We start from the raw sequence: 14,364 nt of genomic DNA on the forward strand, positions 1-14,364 counted from the left end.
AGAAAAAAACATTTTGGTAACGTGTTAGCCAGTTGAAGATGTAACTTCAATTCAAAGCTAGCAGTCACCTTCAGTACTAGTGTCGGAGAGATTATAAGAACACAACCGTATTGGAGCCCAGGATATTATACCTCTAAGATGATGTGTGGTGGTATCAATAACTTAGACATTTTGGATTAATATGTTGTTTTTTTTAACTCTAATAGGGCCAAGTGGAGTTCTAGGTGTGACTATAGACAATACATTTTTTCAAGAAATTAGCAAGTCTAAGGAGAGTAAAAAATAATTGCTATAGTGTAAGAGTAAAAACAGACATTTTTGACAGATTAAATTAGCAGATGTCTGTGGAAATGGCTTTCCAATGTGTTGCAAAATCATTTTGACAGATGGTCATTGAGGCAAGTGTTAGCAGAGCATTTGGGCCAAAAGATAGAGCGGGCCATAGAGCTAAGGAGATAATTGCCCAAACGATCATTCATGCGGACAATTGTCCCTGATCACTGCCTGCTGTAAACATGATCAGTAGAAGTGAGCGAATCGATTAGCAGGACCTTGATCGAATGGCCGTCTGTATTCTGTAGTTTCCGAATGGAAGCCATACTTGCAGTCATTCTCAGGTCCTCTATTAATTTAGCTGATGTTTTATATTATTATGGGTGCTTCACAGCACAAGTTGATATTGCAGCAGGCTGGCTAATCATAAGTGGAGAAAGGGATATCAGCAGGTCGCTTTTTTCTAATGACCAGTGATCGAATGATGATCACATCTTCTAGGCTACCATAAAAAATGTTGTGGTCAGCACATTCACTTGTGTAACCCTATTTTTTTATGAGATTTTAATACATTTTTCCATTTGTTCCCACCATAAATGAAATCTTGAAACAAAGCCTCGTTCTAGCTTGAGTCTCCGAAAATCACCTTCTGACCATGTACTCTTGGATTTTTTTGTTTTGGTTACGGGAGAACTAAATAACACTTGTGACCATCTTGAGCACTCAATATCTCACAATGAGATTTACCAACCAAGGAAATGTTGGTAGGTCACCTCACTATGAATGATCAGCTTACCGTGTTCAAAATTGTTCTATTCAATTTTAGTTCCTGATCCAATTTTACAAAGTTTACTACAACTATGTTGTCCGGGATCACAGGTCTGAATCTAACCAAGCAATGTAGTATTAAGGATCTTCATGCTGCCCTTCCTTTACTATATGTATGTTCGAAATAAAAAGTTAGATACCAACATTAATATATTCTTTACAAAACACTACAGATTATGCTTGTACTATAAAGCAATAGATCACATAAGAATTTTTTATTTCCCAAATTGGTCAAATGTTGTATTTTTTTTAATTCTTAAAAAAATACAGATTTTTTTTATTCTCAAAATAGAGACAGTCCACAATATGAAATCGTTTTCAGCTGTCAGATTTTAAATCTGGCCCTTACATAACGAATAATTACATTATAATCGTCACCATTAAGCTCTTTATCTACTAAATTGAGACATCATCTTCGAAAAGAAAAAAAAAAAGTCATCCCCTGGCTCTTGTTTTCGTACCAGAGTAATTTCCTCATCTCTTGCTGCTTAGGAATTTTGATACGTACTGTAGTTTCTATTGTGCCATTTTGACAAGCTCTTTAGAAAGAAGCTGAGCTAAGCTTGGTACAATTGTTAGATTCTACACAGAAAATCTACTGCTACATTCTTCTGTTGACATATTCCGAAAGCTTCTGCTCATTATGGGTGGGTGGGCTAAAGGGGACTTTAGATTAGAAATATTGGTATAACGCAATGGTACACGTATCACTATTTCTATACTATCCCCTATTTTGCTATTTTTTTAGTTGACTTTTATCTACTTAGAACTAGTGTAGTATTTTATGTTTTAAGTGTACTCGTTCCATTGGTCTCCAGCACGGTTGAGTCTACTAGTAGCTTTTTTAATCTTTTATAACTAATTTATATCTTACTTTCTTGTTTGCACATTACTACAACATACATATTTCTTGACAAAACCTCTTTTACCCTTTAAAGGGCGCTTTCACAGGTAGAATTTTATGCAATATTTTTAGTCAAAGCAAGAAATAGAATCAAAAGGAACAGAAAATGTAAAGTCTGGAGTTATATTTCTCCTTTCTCTGGATTTACTGCTGCCTTTGGTTCCCAAAAAACTCGACCAAAAACTACAACAATAAAAAAGCACCTTAATCTTGCCACCTACTTAGAATTTACATTCAATTATTTTTTTTTACATATTTAAAAAAAATAAACATAAAAAAGAAATTGAAAACTAAGAAAAAAACTATAAAACACAATGGAAAACTAAAAAAAATTTGGAAAACCAAAACTTTTTAAAAATCTATTTTGTACCCAAAATATTTATATATTCTATTTTTAAAGACATTTTATTTTGGAATTGAGTCCTCATGTAAACATTTTTAGAGAACCTTTTATAAGATTTATTTTGCTCATTGACAGCTCAAGTTGAGTCATTTCAACCTGTCATGTAGAGAATATTAACGTTGACTGATCTTCTACCGTTCAGTCATTGTCTTTGTTTCGAAATTAAACATTTCTCATCTCCTGAAAATCAAGACTTTCAGCTACTAGAGTTTATCACCTCTGGTAACATTTGCTTTTTTTTATGATCTGGTAAGATGAAAAGAATTCATCATGGGCTTTCAGGACTGAGAAAAAAATTAATTGCAAAAAGTTTCAAAACTGTCAAACTATTTTTTTTTTTGTAAAGCATGTCAATCAACATACTTTCTCAACATGCCAGTGTCCTGTGAAGGGCTGACCTTTCTAACATTGTGCAAGGTGTTTAGAGTAAGGATCGGGTGACATGGCTCATTAACCCTTTCTGGACTGAAGGCTTTTTTTTTCTCTCAGTGAGGATCAGATGACTGGGATCTTAAAAAAAAAAAAAAAAAAAAAATAAGACAATGCTTAAACTATTTACGAAATTATTAAAAAAAAAAAAAGGTTTTACTTTTTATAACTTTTTTAACTTTAACACGAAAAGGCTTAAGAGTCCAACTTTTTATTACATTTATTTCTTCTTATTTTTTTAATGGAAAGCTCTGTTTAGTCTTTATAGACAATCATTGAATCAACATTTTTTTTTATTTCTTATTTATAATTCATATTTTATTATTAGTCTTTTTCGATTAGTTGGTGCTCTAATGTAAAGTTTGTGATTTCGTAGTTTTAATTGATTTTCATTATTAGTCTTTTTAATTAGTTGTTATTTTAATGTAAAATTTTTCATTTCTTAGTTTTAATTCTTAAAAAAATTTGTTTAAAAGAACAGAGAGTCCTCAGTGGTTGATACCTTTTAATGGCTAACTGAAAAGATGGTAATAATTGCAAGCTTTCGAGACTACTCAGGTCTCTTCATCAGGCATGGTATAACACAAAATCTGAAGAGTCACATACTTATACACAACAGGACTTAGAATAGTGCAGTAAAAAAAAAAAAAAAAAAAAAAAAAAAGAACAAGTTATATGAAACAGAACTATCTCTATGGCAGGGGGACAAGCTGTTCTAGCCATAAATACTGCTGCAGTTCAGTGTGAAAGTTTTATTGTCCTTTGATAAGGGTCTGGTCCAGGGCTGTGACACGCTCGGATGGTCAGAGGAGCACATCTTTTAACTGATGTAAAAAGACATGAATCCATGAGACACATTCATTCCTTCTCTGAATGTGTCAAAGGTCATCATAAGTTTGTACTCCCATAGTCTCCTGTCTCTCTGGGACTTGAAGTTTCCTTTCAATACCAGCAATTTCATGTCCATGATGCTGTGGTCTGGGTTACAAAAATGTTTGGCCACAGGTAGATCCATCCTTTTTTCTCTAATTGTGTGGCGGTGAGAATTCATCCTTGTCCTGAGCTGTTGTCCTGTCTCCCCTACATACAGACCCCCAGTTGGACATTTGGTACATATAATTAAGTACACCACATTGGTTGTGGTGCAGCTGAACGTACCTGGGATCTTGTAGTCCTGATGTGATCTGGGAATCTTTATCTTGTCCGTTGTCAATATTAATGGACAGGTCTTGCATTTTTTCTGGTTGCAGGGAAATGTTCCTGTTGGTGTTGGAGAGGACAGGGAGCTTCTGACAATGATGCTTCTTAGATTTGGGGGCTGTCTAAAACACAGAAGTGGGGGGTCTGGAAAAATAGATTTTAACCGGGCATCTTTTTGCAGTAATGGTTGTAGTTTCCGTGCAGCTCCTCTAAACACCTCCAGATGTGGATTGTAGGTGACTACAAGAGGGACCCGGTTGTTCTCTTCTTTGGTTTTATAATGTAGAAGATGGTTTCTTGATATTCTGGTGGCTCTTATAATCTGGTTTTCAATTGTTCTTGGGTGGTAGCCTTGATTCAAAAAGGTTTTTCTGAGGCCCTCAAGGTGATTGTCTCTATCTGTACTGTTGGAACATATCCGATTCAATCGGATATGTTCCAACAGTACAGATAGAGACAATCACCTTGAGGGCCTCAGAAAAACCTTTTTGAATCAAGGCTACCACCCAAGAACAATTGAAAACCAGATTATAAGAGCCACCAGAATATCAAGAAACCATCTTCTACATTATAAAACCAAAGAAGAGAACAACCGGGTCCCTCTTGTAGTCACCTACAATCCACATCTGGAGGTGTTTAGAGGAGCTGCACGGAAACTACAACCATTACTGCAAAAAGATGCCCGGTTAAAATCTATTTTTCCAGACCCCCCACTTCTGTGTTTTAGACAGCCCCCAAATCTAAGAAGCATCATTGTCAGAAGCTCCCTGTCCTCTCCAACACCAACAGGAACATTTCCCTGCAACCAGAAAAAATGCAAGACCTGTCCATTAATATTGACAACGGACAAGATAAAGATTCCCAGATCACATCAGGACTACAAGATCCCAGGTACGTTCAGCTGCACCACAACCAATGTGGTGTACTTAATTATATGTACCAAATGTCCAACTGGGGGTCTGTATGTAGGGGAGACAGGACAACAGCTCAGGACAAGGATGAATTCTCACCGCCACACAATTAGAGAAAAAAGGATGGATCTACCTGTGGCCAAACATTTTTGTAACCCAGACCACAGCATCATGGACATGAAATTGCTGGTATTGAAAGGAAACTTCAAGTCCCAGAGAGACAGGAGACTATGGGAGTACAAACTTATGATGACCTTTGACACATTCAGAGAAGGAATGAATGTGTCTCATGGATTCATGTCTTTTTACATCAGTTAAAAGATGTGCTCCTCTGACCATCCGAGCGTGTCACAGCCCTGGACCAGACCCTTATCAAAGGACAATAAAACTTTCACACTGAACTGCAGCAGTATTTATGGCTAGAACAGCTTGTCCCCCTGCCATAGAGATAGTTCTGTTTCATATAACTTGTTCTTTTTTTTTTTTTTTTTTTTTTTTTTTTTACTGCACTATTCTAAGTCCTGTTGTGTATAAGTATGTGACTCTTCAGATTTTGTGTTATACCATGCCTGATGAAGAGACCTGAGTAGTCTCGAAAGCTTGCAATTATTACCATCTTTTCAGTTAGCCATTAAAAGGTATCAACCACTGAGGACTCTCTGTTCTTTTAAACAATTTTTTTATCTCTACTGGCTAACACGGTACAAAGATATATTTTACTTGTATTTTAATTCTTAGTCTTTTTAGTTATTAATTGTTGCTTTAATGTTAAACTTTTAATTTCTTAGTCTTAATTCTTAGTCTCTTTAGTTATTAGTTGTTACTTTAATGTAAAATTTTTCATTTCTTAGTCTTAATTCTTGGTCTCTTTAGTTATTAGTTGTTACTTTAATGTATAATTTTTCATTTCTTATTTTTAATTCATTTTTATTCTCTGTCTTTTTAGTTATTAGTTGTTGCTTTAATGTAAAATTTTTCATTTCTTAGTTTTAATTCTTAGTGTTTTTAGTTGTTGCTTTAATAATGACTGTGTTTTTAGTTACTCTTTGTACTTTAGTTTGATAAGACATATTTGGTCCTGTATCAAAAAGACAAAGCTTGACACAAGATACATCAATTACTTGAAATTTTAGTGGATGTTTAGTAGATGCTACCAGATGCCTAATCCCAATTTTGTAAACAGATCATCAATGAGTCTTGTTGGTTCACAGGAGAGAGTTCTCAGTTGTAACTCACTCCCACTTTTGTCTTTCCCTTTGAATGGTTGTTATTTTGGGCAGATTTTAAGATACTGTCTTGGCAGCAGTAATGGGGGATCTTACAAAAAGCCAAATTTCCCAGGGAATTTTCATTATATCAACAACTTCCCTACTGGGTAAGATGTAGGTGGTCATTTTAGCAAGAGTAAAAAATAACCAAAATACATTGCAGATGGAGTATTTTATTGTTTTTTACTTTTTCAATTAAAAATATAATCCTGACATATTTACAATTCTTAAAAAAAATCTCATTCTGCCTCCATGGTTAAAAATAAGCAGACAAAAAAACAGCAGCTAAGCTGTAAAAGACAATTCTAATTAGAAATCAGTCATTTTTGTCTAGTTTTTTTTACTTTTAATCCACAGAGCCAAATAGACAAGTTTTTGGAAGTCTTTATAACAGCACACAAAAGAAGTAAAAAAAGCATACAATTAATTTATAAAACAAAAACTGATTAAAAAGGACAAATAAAAACTTCATAATAGGAGTTTAGTGTAAAAAAAATATACAAATTTTTTAATTATACTATTTGATTGACATAGATGTGTAAGCTTAGTTGACCTTTCATATTTTTCTTGTGTTTTTTTGTTGTTTTTTTTTTCTGTGATTGTTGTTCTCCTTTCTCACCCTTGTTACCCAACACTTTCCATGTAAAAATGACCTGAAAAAACCTAATAAAAACAATAATGAAGAAAAATACACAAAATATGGCATATAAAAGGAAATAGCCATGTGATATTTTGATTTTATTTTTAGAAGATTGCTGATAAAATGTGAGCCAAAGTAAAAATAAGGATAAAGAAATAAATAAAATCAAAATAATATAAAAGATGTAACAAAAATGACATGAGAAAATTAGCCGTAAATCTGAATCCTATGAAGATTTTATCATTCATATTCTTTTTCAATGAGAATTTTACAAAAACTAAATATTCAAAGGTAAAAAAAAACTTGGATTGGATTTGATTTTTCAAAATTGATACTATATTAGTGTCTTGTGTAACAGAATTGATATCCCCATTCACCTTTTGTGCCTTCCCTATTTCCTCATAGACTGTAAGCTTATGAGCAGGGCCCTCACTCCTCCTGGTATCTTAATTTTGTTATTTTGTATTGTCTCATATTGTCTGTACATGTCCCCTCTGAATTGTAAAGTGCTGCGGAATATGTTGGCGCTATAGAAATAAAACTTATTATTATTATAACTTATATGCAAATAGAAACCTGAGTTTTTTTAGCAACAAAATGTAGAAATTATTTTTTACTACTTTTCAAAGAATCAAAAAGAGGAGAAGTACAACCCAGAGAGGAGCTGCAGCACAGAGAGAGATTCCAGGATAATAGATCTGCTGACAATGATCAGGCGTCTCATGTAGAATCACATGGGACACATGTTACATTAGATGTGTCCATGACTTATTCATAAGTCCCAGCACCGACATGAGCACAATGCTGGGATACTTCATGGTAATGGAAATTCAGTAGCTGCAACAGCTGTCAGTCTGAACACAGATAAATATACTCCGGACTATTTGTGGAACAAGTGTGGAGATCTTCTGTGAAGATATGGGGCCTGAGTACGTAAAGAACACAGATACTCCACAATTGGCTATCAATTATCACTAATCTATCTATCTATACACTATCTATACCTTGTTCATCAATTTTATCCATCTATCTAATATCTATCTACTTATTGTCCTCTATTATCTCATATAATTCTCACTTTACTATTTTTTATCTCCTGATATCTATTTAATCTATCACATGCATTCATATCTAATTATCTTGCTATCTATCAACTCTCTATATCATGTCCATCTCATATTTATCAATTGTATCTGTTTCTCTCTAATTTCTATCATATCTATCTCATTTAACAATTTACCTATTTCTCTTAAATGTCTATTCTATCACTTGCCATAATATCTAGGAATTATATATAGTCAATTGATGGATAGATAGATAGATAGATAGATGATAGATAGATAGATAGATAGATATCTAACGATCCACACCATGTCTATGTATTTTTATCTAATATTTATCCTTGAGCGTATCAGGTATCTATATATTGTGTATTTATCTTTGTCCTGTCCATTCCTACATCTATTTATCTATCCACAATGTTCTCATATATCTATTCTTTAAGTATGTAATCACAGGCCAAAATAAAAATAACTGCAGTAACAAAAAGTGCAAATATGCACAATATAGATGGATAAACCCCATATATCTCTACCTTGAACCATACATATTACAACGTTACTCCTATTATAAGATTTACTTAAGAACAATAGTAAGATAAATATCTCTGTTGAAGTATAATGAGGAAAAATAAATGGACAGGGATAGCTGAGATTTCCCATGGGGCAGATACACGCTTTCTATGACATAACAATCACAATTTATTTCTCCTGGTTGTGGTGCAGAAATATAGATGACACTAAGCATATAATAGTATGGCAATGAGGCCTGCACCACAACAGTGTGCTAATAGTGAGTGTGCATGTATTGCAGAGGGTGTGTAGTATAATTATGTTGTGTGTGGGTGTAGCCTGTGTATTGTGTTAGTGTATGTGTGTCCTGTGTGTACTATATGTGTATATGCATGTCTATGTGTGATATATGTTTATTGTGTATGTATGTAGTGTGTATATGTGTGTGTATATATTCAAATTCAAATAAGCTTTATTGGCAGGACCAAATACACATTAGTTTCGCCAAAGCTTTATATATCTATATAGATATATATGTATGTGTGTAGTGTGTGTATATATATATATATATATATATATATATATATATATGTATATATATATCTGTGTGTGTATTGTGTATATATCTGTTTGTGTGTATATATAAACATGTATATGCGTATATATGTGAGTGTGTGTGTATATATATATATATATATCTGGTATGTGTTTAATGGGTGTGTGCTTATATGTGTGTGTAGTGTGTATATATAGTATGTATGTGTGTGTGTGTATATATATATATGTATGTATGTGTGGTGTGTGTTTATTATATGTGTATAGTGTGTGTGGTGTATGTAGGTAGTGCTTGTGAGTGTGTGTAGTATGTGTATATGTGTGTTCATTCTTATCTCTGTGTACATATAACAAGTCTGATAAACTACACAGGAATGCTGCCAGACCAGGTTGTTCCACTTACGGGACTTTTTTTTTTTTTTACATAAACTACCACTTTAAATCTTGACAGATCACATTCATAACCAAGCAGGTCTTATGACATAACCTAAAGTTTATTATTATTTTATTTTTATTTTTGGTACTAATGCTGACTAATGCCAACACTCGTTTGTCCTTTCTAACAATTAATACAACACTTAGCAACTTAGGAAAGTATTATCTACATGTCTCTCTAGCTATCGTCAATTAGTGGAACCACAACACTGGGAATGAATCTCGACAGATGGGGAAAACACTAAAACATTTTAGCCAAAATATATTAATAGGAAGAGATGTTTGTATTCACAGTAAAGGCCTGACAAATATATATATATATATATATATATATACATTCATACATATATATATATATATATATACACACATATATATTTTACATATTTACATATATATATACATATATCTATATATATAAACATATTTTTTATATATATTTATATACACACACACACACACTCGTGCATGCATGTATGTGTTTGTATGTACATATGTGTGTATATATATATATATATACCGTATATATATATATATATATATATATATATATATATATATATATATAATATTATTAGGACATCACATATATCCATTACTCCCAGTTTTTTCTTACATCCAATTTCGGTATCTCTACAAGTTTGTTACCATGCCTACTAAATTATATTTATATTATTTATCAAAAACTGATATATTTATTTTCTTTCTGCCACCTAATTTTCCAGGCGACCTATATGATATCATTAAACCATTTTTTGGGGGGGGTGGAGAAGGTCAGCGCTCTCATTTAGGCCGTTTCGATTGCCTTTATTAACATCATTATCAATACATTAAGCTGTGAATATTTAGCTTTTTATATATCTCATATTCTTTGACAAGTGGATAACATACATTTATGTAATTTTTAATGTATTTATATTTACTTTTTATCTGTAAGCATTTATATATTTTTTTTAGTGTTTGGCTTTCTACGAACAACTACAGTAGTAAAGACCAAAAAGAATATAAATAGTAATAAAAAGTTGCATCGAGGAGCCAGTTTAGGTTCTTTCGAAAAAGGAAAACATCAGAACCAACCAAAAGGTTGAAGAACATGACCAGTACGATCCCACCTTAGGCTATGCAGGGACTCACCTTCTCTCCTCATGCCAACTTTTAGGCACTTCTTTAGCCGACAGTATTGGCACTGGTTCCTATGATGCTGATCTATCGGACAGTCTCTGTTGCCCCTGCAAGTGTAGGTGAGGTTCCTTCGGACTGATCTCTTAAAGAAGCTTTTGCACCCTTCGCAGGTGAACTGACCATAGTGTTTGCCACTCGATTTGTCCCCACACACCATACAGTCCACGTTGGGAACTCCTTTGTCCCCTGAATGAACGGGGTCCTGCCCTGGGACAACTCCTTTAGGCGTGCTTGGCGTTTGAGGTGTGCCTCCAGGGTCTTGATTGCACAACCCAGGTTGATTGCTCACCTGAGAGGCTGCCACCCCTGGGATGTCTTCCTGCCAAGGATTAACCACCATGGCCATAATACTGTATCAGAAGCTGATATCCACAGCTCCACAATCAGCAGCAACAACCCAAGCTAGGAGGGTGGCTGGGAAAGTGTGCAAAGTTTACCCAGTGCGATTGCAAATGGAAGAGAAAAGCACTGCAGAGAGGCCACCTGGTTGCTTTAGGAAAATATATATATGTATATTTCTCCTCTGATCCAAATGCACGCTGCCCCCACGCTGTGTCCAGAGTCCAGATATCCCTCCAAGAAAACAGGAAGACTGAGCGTGCCTTCAGATCCTCCTTCCAGGGAGGGAGAGATTAGTCATGCACTCACAGCACTAATGTCCATGTGTGTCTTTTATAACAAATCTTTAGACGCAAGGGAGAAAGAAAAAAGTTGGCTTCACCTACAAGAACAAAAAAAAAATAAAAAAAAATTAATGACTAAAGAAAAAAACAATACCATCAAAAACAGTACACTAAAAATAGGAAATGCAAACTTTTTATTATAAAAAAAATAATTCACAATAATGTTAACACTTACATATAATACTTAATATATATTTTCTTAACACTTATAGATATATCCCACGCTTGAAAATGAAAAAATATGTATTCTCGTACCATTTACAGATATATCCTGCAATGCTTTCAAATTAAAAATATATATATTCTTGTAACAAGTATATATTCCGCAATGCTTTAAAATAAAAATATTCTCGGAACATTGCTAGATATATTTGTGATGCTTTAAAATAAAGAATATATATATATATATATATATACATACACTCAAGCTGATTTCTGCACTGGCATTCTTAAAATTTTAACATTTAAAAAAAAAAATAAAGAAAAATTGCACATGCAAAAAGACAATATTTTTGTGTGTGTGTGTGCAGGAAACGGTACGAGAAAATAGGACATATGAGTGTCTACTTACAATCTGCCTCCTTTCTGATAGAGCAACCTTAGTCACTTCTATAGAAGTGATGACTGTCTCCCATAGAAGACAATGCTGCCGCAGCTTGCAATCCGAAGTGAATGAATAGCTCAAAAGAAGTTTGAAAAGTGACACAGATTTTGCCTCTTGGTAAGAGCCAGCCCCTTCCCTCCTCTAGAGCCTCCCGTGAGTGTGCATGTCCCTCTGCTGCAGTGAACTCTGACAGTAAGTCCCATTTACATTGTGTCCATGGAGATCTCCTAATCAGGACAGACATGGGGCTGTGCTATGACTTCACAGGGAGCTGGGACGAGCTTCAGCCTGGTGCAGCCATTGGCTCGCAAATAGAGGGGGCTGGATGGCAATAAGGGGGGAGGCCTTGGCTACTGACAGCGGCTGTGTCATGCTGCCTTGTTTTCTCCACTCACCTGCTAGGGGGCTTTCTCTCAAAATGAACAGATAGATTTGTAAAAATTGCAATATTAACAAAGATTGTAAGAATTTTGATGGGAGGTTATGACAGCAATGCAAAACAGATAGCATGATCTCCGAATATAAAGACTTGGCGCAGTCTTAAAGAGGTTATGCACTACTTTTAAATGGCTTGCTTATCCTTAGGATAGGTCATCAATGTCTGATCGGTTGGGGTCCAACATCCAGTACCCCCACTGATCGGCTGTTCTCGGTGGCGGTAGCAAGTGGCCGGAAATGCTCAGTTCCAGTGCTGCTCTGCCCTCTAATAGCGGCCGCAACCCGGTACTGCACATTCGCTTCCCACTCACATCAATAGGAGAGGGATATGCAGTACCCGGCCGCAGCTGCTCTCAGTTGACGGGACAGCTCCGGAACTGAGCATTTCTGGCCTCCTGCTGCTGACAGCACCAAGAAAAACTGATCGGCAGGGGTGCCGGATGTCAGACCCCAGCCAATCAGACATCGATGACTTAACGGGGCTTTACACGCAACGACATCGCTAACAAGATGTCGTTGGGGTCACGGAATTCGTGACGCACATCCGACCTCGTTAGTGACATTGTTGCGTGTGAAACGTACGAACGACCACTAACGATCAAAATTACTCACGTAATCCTTGATCGTTGACACGTCGTTCTAATCCCAAATATCGTTGCTGTTGCAGGACGCAGGTTGTTTGTCGTTCCTGTGGCAGCATAGATCGCTATGTGTAACACCCCAGGAACAAGGAACAACACCTTACCTGCATCCTCTGGCAACGAGGTGGGCGTCACTTTCTTTCGGCTGCTTCTCCGCCCCTCCGCTTCTTTTGGACGGCTGCTGTGTGACGTCGCTGTGACGCCGCATGATCCGCCCCCTTAGAAAGGAGGCGGTTCGCCGGCCACAGCGACGGCGCTAGGCAGGTAAGTCCGTGTGACGGGTCCGAGCGATGTTGTGCACCACAGGCAGCGATTTGCCCGTGACGCACAACCAATGGGGGCGGGTGCTTTCACCAGAGACATCGCTAGCTATGTCGCTGCGTGTAAAGCAGCCTTTATCCAAAGAATAGGCAAGCAATGTAAAATTAGAGGACGACCTCCTTAAGAAAGAAAAAAAGATGGAAATTCTTAGCACATTTTGCTCATTGTAAAAATTTGCATCATTAGCTAGCAAAATGCTCAAACACCATATAAAACAGAAAACAAGATATTAATGGTAAGATATGTATAACATAAATAAGAAAGTATAAAAAATACCAAATAAATAGTAAAGAATATAATTATGATAATTTTTATTTCTATAGCGCTAACATATTTCTCAGCACTTTACCATTCAGAGGGGACATCTACAGACAATATCAGACACTACAGAATAGCACAATTCAACAGATATCAAAAGGAGTGAGTGAGCTCACAATTTATGAGGAAATAGGGGAGGCACAAAAGGGAAATAGTAAAAAAAAATAATAAATAAATAAAAATAGAACAGAGTGGAAAAAGTATAAATCTTAAAACATAATATATTAATTGAATAAAATAGAAATAATAAATGATAATACAATAGAGAAAAATAACAATAAAAAAATAAAATAGCAATGAGAATATTAAAACATAAAATAATTGTAAAGTGTTAAAAATAAATGAACATTAATAAACCATAAAATACAAAATAAATAATGGATCATAAATGATAAATACTAAAAGAAAAATATATAATTTTTTTAATTTGAAAAAGCCGTATGTATTACTTTCCACATTTCTTTCTATCTTTCTATGTAAAGTTCCTTGCACACTCAGGGATTGAATAACGACGATGTATCACGGATGAAACATCACAATCACTTGCCTCCGGCTGCATTGCTCTGTACAGACGGTCTGGCTGTGTGATCGTGAGATGATACAAGAACTGACAATATTCTGTGTTGGATAATTACAGCATCTGTAATCCGGGTATTTGGGTTTCCACTGTGTTTAGACATTGAAAGCCTTATAGTACGGCTCGGAACCCCAGAAATCATCTGATCTGTGGAGGAACCAGGCAGCAAGTGTTCAATTTTCC

General features: G+C 35.2%; 1 protein-coding gene across 2 annotated transcripts in view; it reads right to left on the reverse strand.

Annotated features, from left to right (window-relative positions):
* Positions 1 to 12,050, reverse strand: part of LOC142258336 (nuclear receptor subfamily 2 group F member 5-like) — a 29,152-nt gene extending 17,102 nt beyond the window's left edge. For both annotated transcript variants that reach the window (XM_075330906.1, XM_075330905.1), the window contains exons 1-2: positions 11,854 to 12,050; positions 10,552 to 11,320 (exon numbers count right to left, since the gene is read on the reverse strand). In XM_075330906.1, coding sequence (XP_075187021.1) covers positions 10,552 to 10,945 — 394 coding nt within the window. In that variant the 5' untranslated portion in view covers positions 10,946 to 11,320; positions 11,854 to 12,050. The remainder of the gene's footprint in view (positions 1 to 10,551; positions 11,321 to 11,853) is intronic.
* Between the last annotated feature and the right edge of the window lie 2,314 nt (positions 12,051 to 14,364).

Source organism: Anomaloglossus baeobatrachus, chromosome 12, assembly GCF_048569485.1.
Source record: "Anomaloglossus baeobatrachus isolate aAnoBae1 chromosome 12, aAnoBae1.hap1, whole genome shotgun sequence".
Classification (NCBI taxonomy): Eukaryota; Metazoa; Chordata; class Amphibia; order Anura; family Aromobatidae; genus Anomaloglossus; species Anomaloglossus baeobatrachus.